Source organism: Henckelia pumila, unplaced genomic scaffold, assembly GCF_033568475.1.
Source record: "Henckelia pumila isolate YLH828 unplaced genomic scaffold, ASM3356847v2 CTG_525:::fragment_3, whole genome shotgun sequence".
Taxonomy (NCBI): Eukaryota; Viridiplantae; Streptophyta; class Magnoliopsida; order Lamiales; family Gesneriaceae; genus Henckelia; species Henckelia pumila.
This window is the reverse complement of record NW_027331857.1, coordinates 2,802,787-2,822,681: the sequence shown is the minus strand read 5'-3', so window position 1 is coordinate 2,822,681 and position 19,895 is coordinate 2,802,787. Positions and strand designations below refer to the sequence as shown.

Below are 19,895 nucleotides of genomic sequence, written 5' to 3'. Positions count from 1 at the left end.
ACTATTATTTTTGTTGTTGTTACAAGTATTAATATATTTGATATTATTATTTTATTGCGGGATTGCCTTGGAGCTATTGATGGTACTCATATTCCCGCGACAGTAACAGTTACTGCAATCGTCATGGAATAATTTCTCAAAATGTTTTAGCAGCTTGTAACTTCGATTTGGAATTCATATATGTACTAAGTGTATGGGAGGGATCTCACATGATTCACATGTGTTGACAAATGTTTTATCAAGAAATAATGGACTGAAAGTGTCACAATGTATGTTTTTGTTTAATATATTTTACTAAATTATTTATATTTTTATATTTTTTAAAGGGATTATATATGTCATTCATAGTTATACAAATATGGTTTGATATGTAAATAATTTTTAGTGGATGGTGGATATCCAAATCGGTGTCAATTCTTGGCTCCTTTTCGAAGTGTACGTTATTATCTTTAAGAATTCACAGGACAAGGTCGTCACCCTGAAGATGCAAAAGAGTTGTTCAATCCCACACTTCATTGAGAAACGTTATTGAGAGAATATTTGGCATATTCAAATTGTGGTTCAAAATATTCAAGACGACTCCTCCATTTAAATACAAGTCTCGGACATATCTTGTTTTGGCTTATGTTGGGTTACATAATTTTCTTTGCAAGGAATTTCATTCCGATGAGTTTTCGATTGAAGTAGATAATGAAGTTTCATCATCTTCATCAGAACAAGTTTATGAAAACAACTTTGATCGATTACTTGATACTCAAGAACAATAACAAGCAAATGCTAATGCATGGAGGGATACCATAGCCAATAAAATGTGGAACGATGTTGATCATGTAGTCAATAATGATTAAAGTTTTTCATAAAAGATTGTTAGAATTTAAATATCATAATTTTTTTGGTATTTTGACTGATCATTTATCTACAATTATTTTATAAAATTATTTATCAAGTATTAATTATTGATACAAGTGTTATTATATATCAGTGAAAAAAATATTACTCATTGACAATATATTTGGAATTGACATGACAAAAAAATTATGAATTTAAATTAGTAGTTTATTAATTGATTTTTAAGTTTAATAAAATGAATATATAAACTTAAAAATGTGCAATAAAATTTTATATGAAAAATATTAGGCATTAAAATTCAAGAAGAATCTATTTACAAAAGTCTACAAAAATCTTGAAAGAAGTCAAGAAGAGTCTATAAAAGTCATTAAAAGTCCATGAAATCCACAAAAGTCCATGACTTTAAAAAATCGTTAAAAGTCATTAAAAGTCTAGAATGAATGCACCTCTTTTAAATTCTTTACTGCTTTTTCATCCAAGTCCATTCTACTACCGCCCTCAACACACCCACAACACATCAAGAAAACCCAAAAATGTGTGAAACAAAAATCGTGGAACAAATAAGTTTCTAATAATGCATGTCGCCTTGTTGACGGGCCCCAAAAATAGTTTCCAACAAATTTAAGCGTGGCTATCGTCTTCCTTGATTCAAACTTCAGTTCTGAGAAGGTCCAAACTATCGATCGTCCCTCTTTGAGGTGGGAGGGATATCAAGAGAGACGAGAGACAAGCTTAAATTCGTTGGAAACTCTTTTCGGCGCCCGGTCAACAAGGTGACATGCATTATTAGAAACTTGATTGTTCCAGGTCTTTTGTTTCACACATTTGTGGGTTTTTTGTGGGTTTTTCTTGATGTGTTGTGAGTGTGTTGAGGGTGGTAGAAGAATGGACTTGGATGAAAGAGTAGTAAAGAATTTTGACTATCATTTCGTGAATATAGATTTATGATTTTCGGACCGGATGATGGAATTTTTTTTAAAAAAAACTTTAACCTAGCAACCATTTTGAAGTGTCATTCAAATTGTTGCATCAATTTTTGATTAAAAAAAACAGACTTTTCTAGACTAAGAATATATATAGATTCAAGGATAGTGTTAAAAACAGAGTCGAAAATTTCAAAGCAGAGGGAGATAACTCATAGCGACGGGTTAATGACATAATACTTTGAAAATAATTTTTGATGGGTTTTATCCATTTTAAATTTAAATTGCAGATAGTTCGAGTCTTGGATTTGTTTGATGTAGACGCATTTAATACATACTTAATTTCAAGGTATTGGGTTGACATGCTTTTTATATATTCCTAAGATGAAAACTAAATTGATTGTTATGTTTGTTCTGAAATTTGAATTGAACTATTCAAGATGTTTTTATTTTTTTGTTTTAGACAAATTCACCGTCAAACTTTTAACTTCTACAATTCCGAGCCAAGAAAAACATTTTATTTATTGTTGTTACTTCGGTTTTGCACATGAATAAGTCAAGAAACACTTAGAATGCGGATTCGTTCAGCATCCGGAATAGTTTCTTTCGTTTGCTTCATTCTAGCTTGCATCCTTTATTCAATAACTTCTGATTGTGGTTCCGTTACAAAGCTTTATGCGGCATGTGGCTGAAAACCACTATCCAACTTATTCTTTGCCACACTAATTTGGATATATACCGCTATTAATTGTCATGATATATGTATATTACAAAAACACAGTAGTTGCAAAGTCATATCTTAGATTTTGTCAAGAAGGGTGTTGTATCATGGGAGAATTTGCACTTCTCACCATGTATAAACCACAATGAACAATATAAAGAGCCAGTTTTCTAATATATAATACAAAAGTAATATATACATATATCATGATTTGCAAGGGAAAGTGTCACGAGGTTGTATTTTGTCCTCAACCTATGATACTGGTTGGCGTCATATAGGGATGACAATTTTCCGCGCGGGTTCGGTTACCCGCAGGAAAAACCCGATACGGGACGGGTTTGGGGGAGTATTTTCGGATATGGGTTCGGTAACATATTGGGGCGGGTATGGGGATGATATCCTCATCCCCGAACCCGCCCCGATATAATAATAATAATAATATTATTATTATTATTATTATTATTATTTTAATTATAAAATTTTATTAAATCTAAAATATTATTAAAAAATTAAAATTAAAAGTATTATTATTATTTTGTTTATATATATTTTTATACATTATATATAAAAATCCGTTTATGATAGCGTAGTTTTTTATAACATACAAATATTATTTGAATCTCATTCATGTTACGTACACATATAAAGTATTTATATTATTTATTTTGATAAATTTATAAACAATATATAATCTTAATAAATTTTTGATACATAGTATTTTTTTTAAATAATAATTTTGATGTATAGAAATATTTTGTATTTAAAATATTTTTATTAATTTTAAAATTAAATATTATAATAAAAAATTTGAACAAAAATATTTTAGGTATTTTATTTAAAAATTGAATAATAATTATTATATTCTTATATAATAAATTTTACTAATTCATATATATATATATATTATAATAAAATTTATTTATAATCTAGATTAAAATATATATATTTTTGGATATGAGTATGGGTATGGGGATGGGGACTTGATCCCAGCTGGGATGGGTATGAGAAATACCCGATAAAAACTAATGGGGATTGGGGCGGGTATGGGGATCAGATTTGAATTCGAAGACGGGGATGAGGAAGGCATCCCCGTCCCCGATCCGCCCCATTGTCATACCTAGCGTCGTAGGGTTCATATCTTAGTTTTTCATATATATATATATATATATATATATATATATATATATATATAGTTCTTTTATGGTGCCCAACACTATATGGCCGATTCATGCCCATCATGTACAAGTCAACTCATCGATTTTACCGGTCAACTCATCTATTGTACATGGTGGGCATGAAGTGGACATATAGTGTTGGGCACCATAAAAGAACTCTATATATATATACTTGGTCATGTTCATTCATTTTCATGCTAGGATAGGAAATGCGACACTTACGTACATGCACTCAATAGACGAGAAAATAATTGCTCAAAACTGGCTCTTTATATTGTTTATTGTGGTTTGTACATGGTAAGAAGTGCAAATTCTCCCATTATACAACACCCTTCTTGACAAAATCTAAGGTATGACTTTGCAACTACTGCTTTTTTTGTAATATACATATATCATGAAAATTAATAGCGGTATATATCCAAATCAGTGTGGCAAAGAATAAGTTGGATAGTAGTTTTCAGCTATATACTACGTGAAGTTTCGTAATAGAACCACATTAAGAAGTTCTTGAATAAAGGATGTAGGTTAGAATGAAGCAAACGAAAGAAACTAGTTCGGATACTAAACGAATCCACGTTCTAAGTGTTTCTTGACATATTCATGTGCAAAACAAAAGTAACAATAGTAAATGAAATGTTTTTCTTGGCTCGAAATTGTAGAAGTTACAAGTTTGACAGTGAATTTGTCTAAAACAAAATAAAAATAAAAACATCTTGAATAGTTCAATTCAAAGTTCAGAACAAACATAACAATCAATTTAGTTTTCATCTCAGGAATATCTGAAGAGAATACAACCTCAATACTTTGATATTAAGTGTGTGTTAAATGCCTCCATATCAAACAACTCCAAGACTCGAACTATCTGCAATTTAAATTTAAAATGGATAACACCCAATAAAAATTATTTTCATAGTATTAGGTCATCGTTATGTGTTCTCCCCCTCGGCCTTGATATTTTCGACTCTGTTTTAACACTATCCTTGAATCTATATATATTCTTAGTCTAGAAAAGTCTTTTTTTTTTAGCAAAAATTGATGCAGCAATTCGAATGACACTTCACAATGGTTGTTGGGTTAAAGTTTCTCTAATAAAAAATTCCATCATCCGGACCGAAAATCACAAATCTATATTCACAAAATGACAATCTATATTCTAAACTACTCTTCCATCCAAGTCCATTCTTCTACCGCCCTCAACACACCCACAACACATCAAGAAAACCCACAAATGTGTGAAACAACAGCCATGGAACAAATAAGATTCTAATAATTCATGTCGCCTTGTTGACGGGCCCCAAAAAGAGTTTCCAGCAAATTTAAGCCTGTCTCTCGTCTCCCTTGATTCAAACTTCTGTTCTGAGAAGGTCCAAACTATTGATCGTCCCTCTTTGAGGTGGGAGGGATATCAAGAGAGACGAGAGACAAGCTTAAATTCGTTGGAAACTCTTTTTGGCTCACAGTCAACAAGGTGACATGCATTATTAGAAACTTATTTGTTCCAGGTCTTTTGTTTCACACATTTGTAGGTTTTTTGTGGGTTTTCTTGATGTGTTGTGAGTGTGTTGAGGGCGGTAGAAGAATGGACTTGGATGAAAGAGTAGTAAATAATTTAGACTGTCATTTCGTGAATATAGATTTGTGATTTTCGGACCGGATGATGGGATTTTTTATTAAAAAAAACTTTAACCTAGCAACCATTGTGAAATGTCATTCGAATTGCTGCATCAATTTTTGCTAAAAAAACAAACTTTTCTAGACTAAAAATATATATAGTTTCAAGGATAGTGTTAAAAACAGAGTCGAAAATATCAAAGCAGAGGGGTAGAACTCATAGCGACGGGTTAATGACCTAATACTTTGAAAATAAAATTTTACTGGGTTTTATCCATTTTAAATTTAAATTGCAGATAGTTCGAGTCTTGGATTTGTTTGATGTAGATGCATTTAATACATACTTAATTTCAAGGTATTGGGTTGGTATGCTCTTCATATATTCCTGAGATGAAAACTAAATTGATTGTTATGTTTGTTCTGAAATTTGAATTGAACTATTCAAGATGTTTTTATTTAATTATTTTAGACAAATTCACCGTCAAACTTTTAACTTCTACAATTCCGAGCCAAGAAAAACATGTCATTTACTGTTCTTACTTCGGTTTTGCACATGAATAGGTCAAGAAACACTTAGAATGCGGATTCGTTCAACATTCGGACTAGTTTCTTTCGTTTGCTTCATTCTAGCTTACATCCTTTATTCAATTACTTCTGAATGTGATTCTGTTACGAAACTTCATGCAGCATGTGGCTGAAAACTACTATCCAACTTATTATTTGCCACATTAATTTGGATATATACCGCTATTAATTGTCATGATATATGTATATTACAAAAACACAGTAGTTGCAAAGTCATATCTTAGATTTTGTCAAGAAGGGTGTTGTATCATGGGAGAATTTGCACTTCTCACCCTGTACAAACCACAATGAACAATATAACGAGTCAGTTTCCTAATCTAATAACAATGTAATATATACATATATCATGATTTGCAAGGGAAAGTGCCACGAGGTTGTATTTTGTCCTCAACCTATGATACTGGATGACGTCGTATTGAGATGACAATTTTTCCCACGGGTTCGGATACCCGCAGGAAAAATCCAAAACTGGACATGTTTGGGGGAAAATTTTCGTATATGGGTTCGGTAACATATTGGGGCGGGTATGGGGCCATCCCCGAACCCGCCACGATATAATAATAATAAAATTATTATTATTATTATTATTATTATTATTATTTTAATTATAAAATTTATTAAATCCTAAATATTATTAAAAAATTAAAATTAAAAGTATTATTATTATTTTGTTTGTATATATATTTTTACATATTTACAATATTATAATTGATAAACCCATTAGAGTAACTAACTTTGGTTATTTTAATAGATTTCCAAATTTATCCTTATAATTCTTTCAAATATATTCAATAATTAAAAGGTAAAAATGTAATTTGGGATTAAAAAACTCCCACGTCTTATCTCCACTATCCCACTATCTTAATTTTTAATTATTATTTTTATAAAATTATATTATGTGCACATGCAATGCATGTGCTTAGTGTACTAGTTATATAATACATCCGTTTATAATAACGTAGTTTTTTATAACATAAAAATATTATTTGAATCTCATTCATCTTACGTACACATATAAAGTATTTATATTAGTCTAAATATATATATATATATATATATACACATTATTTATTTTGATAAATTTATAAACAATATATAATTTTAATAAATTTTTGATACATATTATTTTTTTAAAATAATAATTTTGATGTATAGAAATATTTTGTATTTAAATTATTTTTATTAATTTTAAAATTTAATATTATAATAAAAATTTTGACCCAAAATATTTTAGGTATTTTATTAAAAAATTGAATAATAATTTTTATATTCTTATATAATAAAATTTACTAATTCATATATATATATATATATATATATATATATATTATAATAAAATTTATTTATTATATAGATAAATATATATATTTTCGGGTATGAGTTTGTGTATGGGGATGGGGACTTGATCCCAGCGGGTATGGGAAATCCCCAATAAAAACTATTGGGGATCGTGGCGGGTATGTGGATCGGATTTGAATTCGGGGACGGCGATAGGAATGGGGAAGGCATCCCCGTCCCCGACCCGCCCCATTGCCAACCCTAGCGTCGTAGGGGTCATATCTTAGTTGTTCATATATATATACTTGACCATGTTCATTCATTTTCATGCTAGGATAGGAAATGCGACACTTATGTACATGCACTCAATAGACGAGAAAATAATTGCTCAAAACTCGCTCTTTATATTGTTTATTGTGGTTTGTACATGGTGAGAAGTGCAAATTCTCCCATGATACAACACCCTTCTTGACAAAATCTAAGGTATGATTTTGCAACTACTGTGTTTTTGTAATATACATATATCATGAAAATTAATAGCGATATATATCCAAATCAGTGTGGCAAAGAATAAGTTGGATAGTAGTTTCCAACTATATATTGCGTGAAGTTTCGTAATGGAACCACATTTAGAAGTTCTTGAATAAAAGATGTAGGCTAGAATGAAGCAAACGAAAGAAACTAGTCCGGATGCTGAACCAATCCACGTTCTAAGTGTTTCTTGACATATTCATGTGCAAAACCAAAGTAACAACAGTAAATGAAATGTTTTTCTTGGCTCGAAATTGTAGAAGTTAAAAGTTTGACGATGAATTTGTCTAAAACAAAAAAAATATAAAAACATCTTGAATAGTTCAATTCAAAGTTCAGAACAAACATAACAATCAATTTAGTTTTCATCTCAGGAATATCTGAAGAGCATACCAACCCAATACTTTGATATTAAGTGTGTGTAAAATGTCTCCACATCAAAAAACTCCAAAACTCGAACTATCTGCAATTTAAATTTAAAAATGGATAACACCCAATAAAAATTATTTTCAAAGCATTAGGTCATTAACCCATCGTTATGTGTTCTCCCCATCGGCCTTGATATTTTCGACTCTGTTTTAACACTATCCTTGAATCTATATATATTCTTAGTCTAGAAAAGTCTTTTTTTTAGAAAAAATTTATGCAGCAATTCGAATGACACTTCACAATGGTTGTTGGGTTAAAGTTTATCTAATAAAAAATTTCATCATTCGGATCGAAAATCACAAATCTATATTCACAAAATGACAATCTAAATTCTTAACTACTCTTCCATCCAAGTCCATTTTTCTACTGCCCTTAACACACCCACAACACATCAAGAAAACCCACAAATGTGTGAAACAAAAGTCGTGGAACAAATAAGTTTCTAATAATTCATGTCGCCTTGTTGATGGGCCCCAAAAAGAGCAAATTTAAGTCTGTCTCTCGTCTCTCTTGATTCAAACTTCTGTTCTGAGAAGGTCCAAACTATCGATCGTCCCTCTTTGAGGTGGGAGGGATATCAATAAAGACGAAAGACAAGCTCCGAACTCTTTTCCGATTTTTTAAATGAAAAAAGGATAAACAAAATACATATAAACATAAAAAATGAGGAAATATTTAGCTTATATGGTATTGGTATGTATGTATCATGGTATTGGTATGTATGTATCGTTCTATTTCAATGCAAATAATTTTTATATTTTTCTTTTCGTAATCAGATGAAAAGAATAAAGATTCAAATCTTCGTTGGAAACTCTTTTTGGCTCCCGGACAACAAGGTGACATGCATTATAAGAAACTTATTTGTTCCAGGTTTTTTGTTTCACACATTTGTGGGGTTTTTGTGGGTTTTCTTGATGTGTTGTGAGTGTGTTGAGGGCGGTAGAAGAATGGACTTGGATGGAAGAGTAGTAAATAATTTAGACTGTCATTTTGTGAATATAGATTTGTGATTTTCGAACCGAATGATGGAATTTTTTATTAAAAAAAACTTTAACCTAGCAACCATTATGAAATGTCATTCGAATTGCTGCATCAATTTTTGCTAAAAAAACAAACTTTTCTAGACTAAAAATATATATAGATTCAAGGATAGTGTTAAAAACAGAGTCGAAAATATCAAAGCAGAGGGGTAGAACTCATAGCGACGGGTTAATGACCTAATACTTTGAAATAAATTTTTGCTGGGTTTTATCCATTTTAAATTTAAATTGCAGATAGTTCGAGTCTTGGATTTGTTTGATGTGGATGCATTTAATACATACTTAATTTCAAGGTATTGGGTATGCTCTTCATATATTCCTGAGATGAAAACTAAATTGATTGTTATGTTTGTTCTGAAATTTGAATTGAACTATTCAAGATATTTTTATTTAATTGTTTTAGACAAATTCACTGTCAAACTTTTAACTTCTACAATTCCGAGCCAAGAAAAACATTTCATTTACTGTTGTTACTTCGATTTTGCACATGAATAGGTCAAGAAACACTTAGAATGCAGATTCATTCAGCATCCAAACTAGTTTCTTTCGTTTGCTTCATTCTAGATTGCATCCTTTATTCAATAACTTCTGAATGTGGTTTTGTTACGAAACTTCATGCAGCATGTGGCTGAAAACTACTATCCAACTTATTCTTTGCCACACTAATTTGGATATATACCGCTATTAATTGTCATGATATATGTATATTACAAAAACACAGTAGTTGCAAAGTCATATCTTAGATTTTGTCAAGAAGGGTGTTGTATCATGGGAGAATTTGCACTTCTCACCCTGTACAAACCACAATGAACAATATAAAGAGTCAGTTTCCTAATCTATAATACAAATGTAATATATACATATATCATGATTTGCAAGGGGAAGTGCCACGAGGTTGTATTTTGTCCTCAACCTATGATACTGGTTGGCGTAGTATAGAGATGACAATTTTTTCCACGGGTTCGGATACCCGCAGGAAAAATCCAAAACGGAACGGATTTGGGGGAGAATTTTCGTATATGGGTTCGGTAACATATTGGGGCGGGTATGGGGATGCTATCCCCATCCCCGAACCCGCCACGATATAATAATAATAAAATTATTATTATTATTTTAATTATAAAATTTTATTAAATCTAAAATATTATTAAAAAATTAAAATTAAAAGTATTATTATTATTTTGTTTATATATATTTTTACATTATATATAATAAATCCATTAATGATAGCGTACTTTTTTATAACATAAAAATATTATTTGAATCTCATTCATCTTATGTACACATATAAAGTATTTATATTAGTCTAAATATATATATATACATATATATATATATATTATTTATTTTGATAAATTTATAAACAATATATAATCTTAATAAATTTTTGATACATATTATTTTTTAAAAATAAGAATTTTGATGTATAGAAATTAAAATATTTTTATTAATTTTAAAATTTAATATTATAATAAAAAATTTGACCCAAAATATTTTAGTTATTTTATTAAAAAATTGAATAATAATTTTTATATTCTTATGTAATAAAATTTACTAATTCATATATATATATATATATATTATAATAAAATTTATTTATAATATAGATAAATATATATATTTTCGGGTATGAGTATGTGTATGGGGATGAGGACTTGATCCCAGCGGGTATGGGAAATCAACGATAAAAACTAATGGGGATCGGGGAGGATATGGGGATCGGATTTGAATTCGGGAATGGGGATGGGGAAGACATCCCCGTCCCCGACCCGCCCCATTGTCATCCCTAGCGTCGTAAGACATCATCCCAATCGCCGAACATCAAAGCTCGAAATTCAAACGGCGGCGTTCTAATGGAGGATCCGAGGCAGCTTCAAACCCTAAATATGTCTGAAGCAACCGCCCTGTCGTTCCCGCCTCGTCTCCGAAGGCCAATACGCAGCCAGACGTACCTCAATCTCATCCAACTTATCTCTCACTGCTACACCGACAGTTCTCAACTTCACGGTGATGCGATATTTCTTTCGGGCATTCAATTTGTGTTACTTCGCTTTTGATACTTGACGTGTTTTAAATTTAGCGGATTGAAGTAAATTAGGGGGAAAAGAAGCATTTGCTCGTTTTCATCTGTATATGTGTTCCTTCGATTGGAGACAAGTGATCGTGTATGCGATTTTTGCGCTTTTTTAAACTAGGAGGAGTTCTGAAATGTTGCGTTGAAGCATATTAATAGCCCTGATTTATTTTAAACTAGGAGGACTTGAGTTTATCTGTACATCAAATGGTTGAATTATTTCGAAATTTGGGGCATTTTTTCATGCTGCATGGACTTTCTTGGTGAAATTTTAGTAGTAATATGATTCCTGCTTTTTGTTGTGCGAAGGTTCTAGCGAAGGTGTTGGTTTAAGACGAGGGAGTGATGAAAATACCCAAATTAATCATGGTGAGTTGAAGTCAGCTGAATTATTAGTTCCTAATGACATGTTAGTTCAAGGAAATGGGATCTATAAGAGCGTGGCAAATGTTGGCTTTCAGGATGGAGATTTGGTCGATGGACGTGCAACAGTAACAGAATTGGGTGGTGCGAAGGTAGTAACAAATAGAGAGGAGGTAATCACACAAGCAGATAGTATGAGTTGTGGGGATTTCTTGATTGGTGGAAACCTGCATGTCGATTGTGTTGTTCAAAATGCCACAGAGCAAGAAAATCTGGATATTGTTCATGTTGGTTCAATGGGACAGCTGACAGTGGACGAGGAATTCTCTATTGATGATTTTTCTGAAGTTCTTGACTCTTGTTTCGGTGCAGATATGGTTTCTAAATCACCAAAATCGGGAAACAACAGCAAAAAGAACATCTCTGCACTGGAGGTCAATACTTCTAAAGAATTTGAGCATCAAGTGCAGCTGAAAGAGATGGAATTGGAGAAGCTTGTGTCTACATCAGGGGTGGATGAAGAGATCGAAGAAGGGGAAATATATGTTGAAGCTGGAGTCTGTGATATGTCAATTGATCCGTTATCTAATGATGCGCATCTTTGGGAAGGATATCCATACATACTTCTGAGAACAATGGGTATAAAGAAGACTTCACTTGCAAGAGTGATGACAGGAGGTTCCCGCGACATGATACTCGTGTGGACAAGGAAAATGATTGTATGAAGATGGAACATAGAGCATCATCCAGGCCATCACTAGATATTCAGGCCCTAAGCTCTGTTGATGGTGATGATATGGAAACTCAAGGATTTGATACTGTACCCACTTTTTTCGAAACTTTACCTCTGTCTGGCATAATCCTCCAAAAGCATATCCATGATAATCCAATTTCTGCTACCACCAAAAAGGTATGATATGTTTCTTATGCATGTTCCTTGTTTTGCTTGATATAATTTTTAGATTCTTGATGCAACAGTGTGGTTGCATCTTCAAATCATTGTTGTTGTATTGTAGTTATTCTTACACGAGTCATCATAATCCTAATGCAAGATCGTGGGACTTTTAGTGGAAAGAGTTTTGTTGGCCTTACTCTTGGGGGTAAATTTACACCAATTTAGTTTACATGACAATTTTTATATCATTGACCCAGTAGATTTTCCAGTCAATATAAGCAGTTTTTGTAGGAATTTAGTGTTATGCATTTTTAACTTACATTAGTAACTTTGCATACCTTGATTTATTCTTGTTACCTTCCTTTATCTGAAATTTCGATGATACTTGGGGCATGAAATGTTTTTCTCATGTAAACTTCTTGTTACTGCAACATGATATGGCCAGAATTGATATTCTTTCATCTTATTTTGATTTGCTACTGTATGCAATTTGTTTTGTTTTCGCTGACAGTTTGCTATAGAGTAGTCCTGAAATGATTCAGAGTTGTTCACTATTTCATCCTGGTGGTTGGACTCTTCTTTTGCTTCGGTTTAAGTTAATATTATTATTATTTTTTTTAAAATAAGTTAATTTAATACTTATGAACTTGACTTTGCATGGAAGAAATACAAATTTTATCTCTCATGTTAATAGGGAGATGTTATATGGTATTTCCTCTATTTACTCTTCTTACATGTAGCTTGTTTGGAGTTTCATAAAAAGTAAATATTGCACCAATGAGAGCACAGAGACAAACACCAGTCTCTTCTTTGTTCCTCACTTCCTCCATTACAGCACTTGAATAAAACAAAGAAATGTATCGTTAGAGTGAGAAAAATAAAACCTAATCACTGGAATGGGAGGAAGGACAAGTTTCTCTCGTGACAAGTTTCTCTCGTCATTTGTGTCCGACGAGATCCTTGAAACTGTTGTCAAATGTGATTTGTTATAAGCAGTTGAAAATGTAAGGCAATAGAGAACTTTCAGCACTGCATGGACTTTGAATTATAAGCCATCATTGAGATATAATATAAACAATTTGCAATCATCTCAAGATTGATGACATTTGGAGATCCTAATGCAGGAAGGAGATGGCAGAACCAATAAAAGGAAGAATGGTTCTTCAGCCAAGGAAAGAAATGCTGAGAAAAAGGTTTGTAAAAGGAATATATACAACTATGACAATTACAAATGTGATTTTCATGTATTAGCTTAGCTTTGATATGTGTTTCCTAATCTATAATTAGCCCAAAATGTTACTTGCAGAAAAGAAAACGAGCAGAAAAGAACAGGAAGCTTGGTATTAAAAGATTAAAGCTGCAAACAGTTTCACAGCCAAAAAAGATAATGTATTGTCGTCACTATTTGCAAGGGAAGTGCCATGAGGTTGTATTTTATCCTCAACCTATGATATTGGATGCGTCGTATGAGTCATATCTTAGTTGTTTATATATACTTGATCCTGCAACTACATTCCCATGCTAGGAAATACGACACTCACATGCACTCATATTGTTCATTGTGGTTTGTACAGGGTGAGAAGTGCAAATTCTCCCATGATACAACACCCTTGACAAAATCTAAGATATGACTTTGCAACTGCTATGTTTTTGTAATATACATATCTGCATGAATCTCGGCAAAGTCTTGTATCATGCTGGGGTTCAAGAGCATGCATCCTTATCTTTCACGCTGGTCCGCGAGGGACAAGATTGAAGTCAAATATGAATATGTGATTGAGGGGTGCATTATGAAGTTCAATTCTGCAGTACCTTGATTTTCTGATGGGGAAACCAACATGTATTCCTAAAATTGTTTTAAAAATTTATGCACCTGAACCAAAATGTGTACTCATGGTTTAATATCTATTGTATGGATCAAGTCCTTCAGAGATTGATGGTTTATATCTTTTAAAGAATGCCTATCTTATATCTTACAGCCCTGCGGTCATTTTGCCCGTAGCTCTTGCATGAAAGGAGATGACTGCCCATATGATCATCAACTATCCAAGTATCCATGCAACAATTATACGTCAACAGGATTTTGTAATAGAGGTGCTGACTGCTTATTTTCACACAAGGTAATATTTTCTTTTGTAGATTCTAGTTAGTTAAGGTGCCGTCACTTTTCTCTTGCTTTCTACTACAGTAAGTCGATGTTTAGATATGTTTTACCAAGTTTTTTAATTAACATTATCTCAGATACTGGAAACCCAGATTCTATCCGTGCCACATAATGCCTTGAAGCCTGAGTTGAAATCTGAGCAGCCTAAAGGGCCAGAAAAAGCAGGCTCTTTCACGGCATCAATAGTCACTAGGCCTGAAATGAAGTTTTTGCCTCAACTATATAACTCAAACTCCAGTAATTCCTCAGATATTCTCACATCCCATCAGAAAAACGATGCTAAATTTTCCTCTCCAGGGAAATCTGGTAATAGCTCAGCAAAATTTGTGGCTAAGCCTTTCTCGAGGACCGTTGCACATGCTCCTAAAGGAGTTTGCTTCCTTACCGATATCTCGCTTGGTCAAAACAGTAAGCTCAAACTGGATGAATCAGTTCGGAAATCCGGGGATGCTGTTGAGGTTCTCCATGAAGCAAACCCAAAAGTATCAAGCAGCACTAATAAGTTGAACAAGACGCCTGAGGAATTGGCTTCAAGGAGACCCCGAGGAGTAAATTTCTTATCTTTTGCTCAATCCTCCATAGATGGTTCCAGTTTCAAGACATTCTCTAACTTCTTTTCGGATAGATTTAAAGAAGCTGGACAGATGGTTATGGCTGAGTTGGCTGACGGTAAACAAACTCGTCCGTTGCCCAAGAGTGGCGATTCTTTTGAAGATCATGATCAGACAAGCCGAAATGCGACAGATTTGTCGTGGAACTTGAATGGTGAGGCAAATAGAACATCTGCGACTATACCGTTGCATATAAATTCCGTGTCACAGGACAAAAATCAACCAGATGATTCATCCTTGGGGGGACCGAATAATAATAAAAATGGCACTTTTTTGTCATCAACTGAAGAGAAACCAACTACACCCTGTAAGTTTCCTGTTAAAACACACCTACTTCCGTTCAGTGGCCCATGTGATCAATCAGCATCAGCGGGACATCCCCAAACTATATCCAGCAATTTTAGGATGTCGCTGTCAAATTCACCAAGTTTGGTGCAGAGGGCCGTCCAGTCAACATTAGCGTTCGCAGCGAAGTTTGAGGCTGAAACTAAGTCAAGGCACACTCTTATATGAAGCTGGAAAAATCTCACGTTGATCACTTTAAGTTCTTGAAGTTTGGGGGTGACCTTCATCCTTGAAACTGGTTTTCATCAATCCCCAGGTTCGAATGAGGGATTGTGGAATCGTCTGTGGAGAATGTCTTGGAGCAATTTAGTGTCGAAGGAAAGGATAAATCTGAGGCAGGTTGTATGTTAGGCATATTTTATGCAAGCTCGAATTTTAGCGACTGGGCTTGGGATCAGCACGAAGTTTGAAGCGATTATGAGGTCAAGTTTAATTTTGAATTGATTGTTCATTTTTCCAGTTTGATTTGTTATGTGAATCTGCAAAATAAGTTATCCTGGAGTTAGGCTCGAATCAGGGATTGAGACTATAGTTTTATTAGAATTTATTTAAATTCTGTGTGAAAATGTTTTTCTGCACATATGCATGTACAACTTGACAATATAACAAATCGCAAAATTACAAATACACAAAACCGAACATGATTTTTTCAAACAATGTGGGTCAACTCATGTTATCATGTAATACGTTCGGCATGTATACTTTGAAGATTAAATAAGAAAAATTTAGATGTGAAAGATTATAAAAATATTCGCGTCAACCTCTTTCGAATTACAAAGGTGCATTTTGCAAAATCAAATACGAATATTTATATGAGTAGGTCTGTTTGTTAGAAGTACCGACTTATCTAGATTTGCAATGCAAAGTAATTTTGACAGAAGTAATAGTTTGTTCAATAGAGTGGTGAGATAGTCATATGTCGACCTAATTTAGATTTATAATCAAAAGTAATTTTGACATTAAAAAATAATATATATTTTTTGATTAGATTGAATCGAAAATTCATATCACATATTGATCTGAAGCCACATCATAGGGATGATAATGGGATGGGGCGGGGACGGGATGTCTTCCACATCTTCGTTTTCAAATACAAAACTCATTCACATTATGCTTCGGGGATTTTTATCATACTCAAAAATTTTTTTCATACACGCCCTGTTTCGGTTTTTTTCCGCGGGTTCTCAAACCGAGAAAATTGTCATCCCTATTGTTACATGATTTTATATATATATATATATATATATATATATATATATATATCTCCTCTATATTATTAAGTTTGAGGCATGAATAATAACTATTTTTGGTAAGTTACGTCATACCATTTTTTATCTCCTAAATACCCTTACCTATACCATAATTTTTTAAAAATAAAATAAATAATCAAAAGTTAATAACAAAAAACATAACATTAAATATAAATTATCCAGTTTTTATTATATTTCATATACAAGTTTGTAATACACGAAAAAAAATTAATTTATATGCACGCATCGTGTGCATATGCTTACTAGTATATATTAAGAAGGAACATTTTAATTGATCTCTTGGTATGCTCAACTTTAATTGCAAAAAAAAAAAAAAAATCTCATAAAAATGCAAATTACGAAAAATGCATATCATATTAAATTCAAACACCTTAAAAAATAAATGTTATATCATATATTCAACACATTATATTTATATATTATATTACAGATGCAATTCGCGTACGATATCGATCGTATGTATGTATATTATATGTGTGTGTGTCTGATTAATCAACTAAACATGTAAAAATAAATGTTATATCAAATACATACAACACATTATACGATATGGCATATATATATTTTTGATTAATCAAGTAATCAACTAGACATGTAAAAATATTTGATTTTGTGCAGGGATTTGTGTGATGGTATTTTCGTATCAATGGCTGAAATTTGGTAAAAACACACTCAGTCAACGCGCGTGTTCAACATTCTTCATATTGAGAGTAAAAACGTGCAAATATTTTGAAAAGTTAAGGGATTTGATGCTTATTAAATGTTCACAAAGAAAGAACCATATTTTTTTAACATTTTATATGGGTTGTTTTTGTAAATAACTCGGAAAAAAAACAAGAAAAAGAAAAATAAAGATTTTCATTGGGCACCGTATTTCTCTCTCATTCCTGCCATGGCGCCACCTGTAAACCAAGCCATATCACAAGTCATATAATCGGCGTGGTAAAGTGATCAGTATATCAAAGTCGCGTGTTATGCAACTATGGGGCCTGAAACAGCAACAAATGAGCTTAATGTGGAGCGAAACGAAGAAAATGGTGGAGTGATGAAGGTGCCCAACGAGAATGAACCGTTTGCTGGTGTCGTAGGAAAGCCATACATATCTCTTGCAGAAGATGCCGACGTTGGTGGTGGTTTTTTTGGCCGCTGTGGCGGTGATGGTGATGGTGATGGTGATGGTGTGGAGGCTCCAGGAAAGGAGATGCCGAGGCCAATAGAAAGGCTTGGAGAAATGGGGCCACCGCCATTTTTGACGAAAACGTATGAGATTGTGAATGACCCCAATACTGATTCTATAGTATCATGGAGAAGTACGGGGTCTAGTTTTGTTGTCTGGGATCCTCACAGGTTGTCCACTGATTTGCTCCCTAAACACTTCAAGCACAACAATTTCTCTAGCTTTGTTCGTCAACTAAACACTTATGTAAGCATCAGTGGTTGGATTATTTTGGTTTTTTATTTATCGTGACATTACAGTTTCTACGGGTGATTTCTTGCATAGTTTCTTCCCAATCCATGTGTTTTAGTTCTGTTTCTTGCTTGCTTGGGACAGATTTATTATCGGGTTTCCATCTTTCTTGAAGTTAAGGGCCGATGGAAATACTTTCGTGTACGATATTTGAGTAAAAAAATTGGCAATTTGTTGTATTTTTCTTAAAGGACGATTAGCCCTGTTCTTACATTTTTCACTTGAAGTGAAGAATTTTATGATCATAAGGCATGTATCTCTGTTCTGGTTATGATAGTGATTTGTATTATGATGGTTTTTTATATTATTTTGAGATAGCTAGTGTCTATGCAGTAGTCTTGATTTCTCGCCACAGTATTCAGATTTGTTTTGAGTGGGAAAGTGAAGGATCGGCTATGGATTTGCTGTGAAAGAGTTTCTATGGAAAATAATTCCATATTATCCAGTATTGGCATTTTCTAGCTTGGAGTCTGTTCATTTCTTCCAATTGAAGCTTTTTTCTCTTTTCTAATGCACGGTTTGATAATGCTTTTATAGAAAAAATTCATTTTGATGTTAATTTGCCTTATGCTCGACATTCATTGTGTAGATTATGTCTGGTTCGGACTATAGAAGGCTTCTGCTATTTTTTTCCTTTGTTTTGTATCGCTGTAAACCAAAGTGCTGCTTATTTTTTGTGTTGGATCATGTGTTCGTTTTATATTTTTTGATTGACATTTCGCTTCACTGAAGAATGTTCTATGTTCTTTATGTTGTTTGTAAATGTCAAAATTGATTGGAACTTGTTGAAACATGATAATTTGCAGCAATTTAGAAAGATTAATTTAGGCAGATGGGAATTTGCCAATGAAAACTTTCAGCAAGGGAAGAAGCATTTGCTAAAGAACATCAAAAGAAGAAAGTACGATCCTCAAATCAGACAAGGAGCTGTGTATAACTCGTTGGATTCAACCAAGAATAGCATGGAGGCAGATCTTGAGACACTGAGGTCCGAACAAAATGCTACCAATGAAGAGATAATGATGCTTAGGCAACAGCAAGAGAATGCACAAAAACATCTGGCTTCTCTTAAACACCGTCTCGACATCACCAAAATGAAGCGAAAACATATGATCAATTTCTTGATGGAGTCCCTAAAGGACCAAATGTTTCTGCAGAACTTCACTGAAAAAATAAAGAAGAAAAGGGCACCACTAGAGGTCTTGAAGAAGAGGAGGTACTTAAATTCTTGTGACTCAGGTGGTGGTAACTTATTTGAATCCATGAAAATCATCGATGCTCATGATATCGATGATGCTAGTCTTGATGAAAAGACAGTATTATCTTCTGATGATTCTGGCAGCTGTTTATTGAATCATAAGGCTGAAGCTTTCTCCGGAACAAGTAGCTTAGGGGAGTGCCCTGAAAAATACTTCTTTTTGGAGAACCTCATGGAGGAGGAGATCATATATCAGAAGGAAGACGAAATGGTAGGGCTGACGAAGAAACAATCTGATCTTATTCTAGAGTTGGAGGATTTAATGGCAAAACCCTCCCCTCCATGTCCAGCATCCATAGCATAG

General features: G+C 33.0%; 3 protein-coding genes across 4 annotated transcripts; all 3 read left to right on the top strand.

Moving 5' to 3' along the window:
- The first annotated feature begins 10,948 nt into the window (after positions 1 to 10,948).
- LOC140873301 (uncharacterized) lies at positions 10,949 to 14,038 on the top strand. Of its 2 annotated transcripts, XM_073276394.1 has the most exons (6): positions 10,949 to 11,149; positions 11,526 to 11,585; positions 11,678 to 11,752; positions 11,952 to 12,489; positions 13,599 to 13,667; positions 13,781 to 14,038. In XM_073276394.1, the coding sequence occupies exons 4-6, from the start codon at positions 12,301 to 12,303 to the stop codon at positions 13,997 to 13,999; spliced, it is 477 nt and encodes a 158-aa protein (XP_073132495.1). In that variant the 5' UTR covers positions 10,949 to 11,149; positions 11,526 to 11,585; positions 11,678 to 11,752; positions 11,952 to 12,300; the 3' UTR covers positions 14,000 to 14,038. The 2 variants fall into 2 exon arrangements, with proteins under 2 accessions (XP_073132495.1, XP_073132494.1); XM_073276393.1 differs by lacking the exon at positions 13,781 to 14,038 and having other exon boundaries at positions 11,526 to 11,752.
- Positions 14,039 to 14,433: 395 nt separating this feature from the next.
- LOC140873288 (uncharacterized) lies at positions 14,434 to 16,176 on the top strand. The gene is made up of 2 exons (XM_073276376.1): positions 14,434 to 14,594; positions 14,716 to 16,176. Exons 1-2 carry the CDS (start codon positions 14,484 to 14,486, stop codon positions 15,760 to 15,762), a joined length of 1,158 nt encoding a protein of 385 aa, XP_073132477.1. The 5' UTR covers positions 14,434 to 14,483; the 3' UTR covers positions 15,763 to 16,176.
- A 1,671-nt stretch (positions 16,177 to 17,847) lies between these two features.
- LOC140873109 (heat stress transcription factor A-2-like) lies at positions 17,848 to 19,895 on the top strand. Its single transcript, XM_073276088.1, has 2 exons — positions 17,848 to 18,288; positions 19,140 to 19,895. The coding sequence occupies exons 1-2, from the start codon at positions 17,848 to 17,850 to the stop codon at positions 19,893 to 19,895; spliced, it is 1,197 nt and encodes a 398-aa protein (XP_073132189.1).

Bases quoted from the DNA above. Each gene is read 5' to 3' on its own strand.
- LOC140873301 (XM_073276393.1), top strand. From the start codon at position 10,996: ATGGAGGATCCGAGGCAGCTTCAAACCCTAAATATGTCTGAAGCAACC. The intron at 11,150-11,525 runs GTGATGCGATAT...TGTTGTGCGAAG, and splicing joins CGACAGTTCTCAACTTCACG to GTTCTAGCGAAGGTGTTGGT. The intron at 11,753-11,951 runs GTAATCACACAA...GTTTCGGTGCAG, and splicing joins TAGTAACAAATAGAGAGGAG to ATATGGTTTCTAAATCACCA.
- LOC140873288 (XM_073276376.1), top strand. From the start codon at position 14,484: ATGAAAGGAGATGACTGCCCATATGATCATCAACTATCCAAGTATCCA. The intron at 14,595-14,715 runs GTAATATTTTCT...ACATTATCTCAG, and splicing joins ACTGCTTATTTTCACACAAG to ATACTGGAAACCCAGATTCT.
- LOC140873109 (XM_073276088.1), top strand. From the start codon at position 17,848: ATGGGGCCTGAAACAGCAACAAATGAGCTTAATGTGGAGCGAAACGAA. The intron at 18,289-19,139 runs GTAAGCATCAGT...GATAATTTGCAG, and splicing joins TTCGTCAACTAAACACTTAT to CAATTTAGAAAGATTAATTT.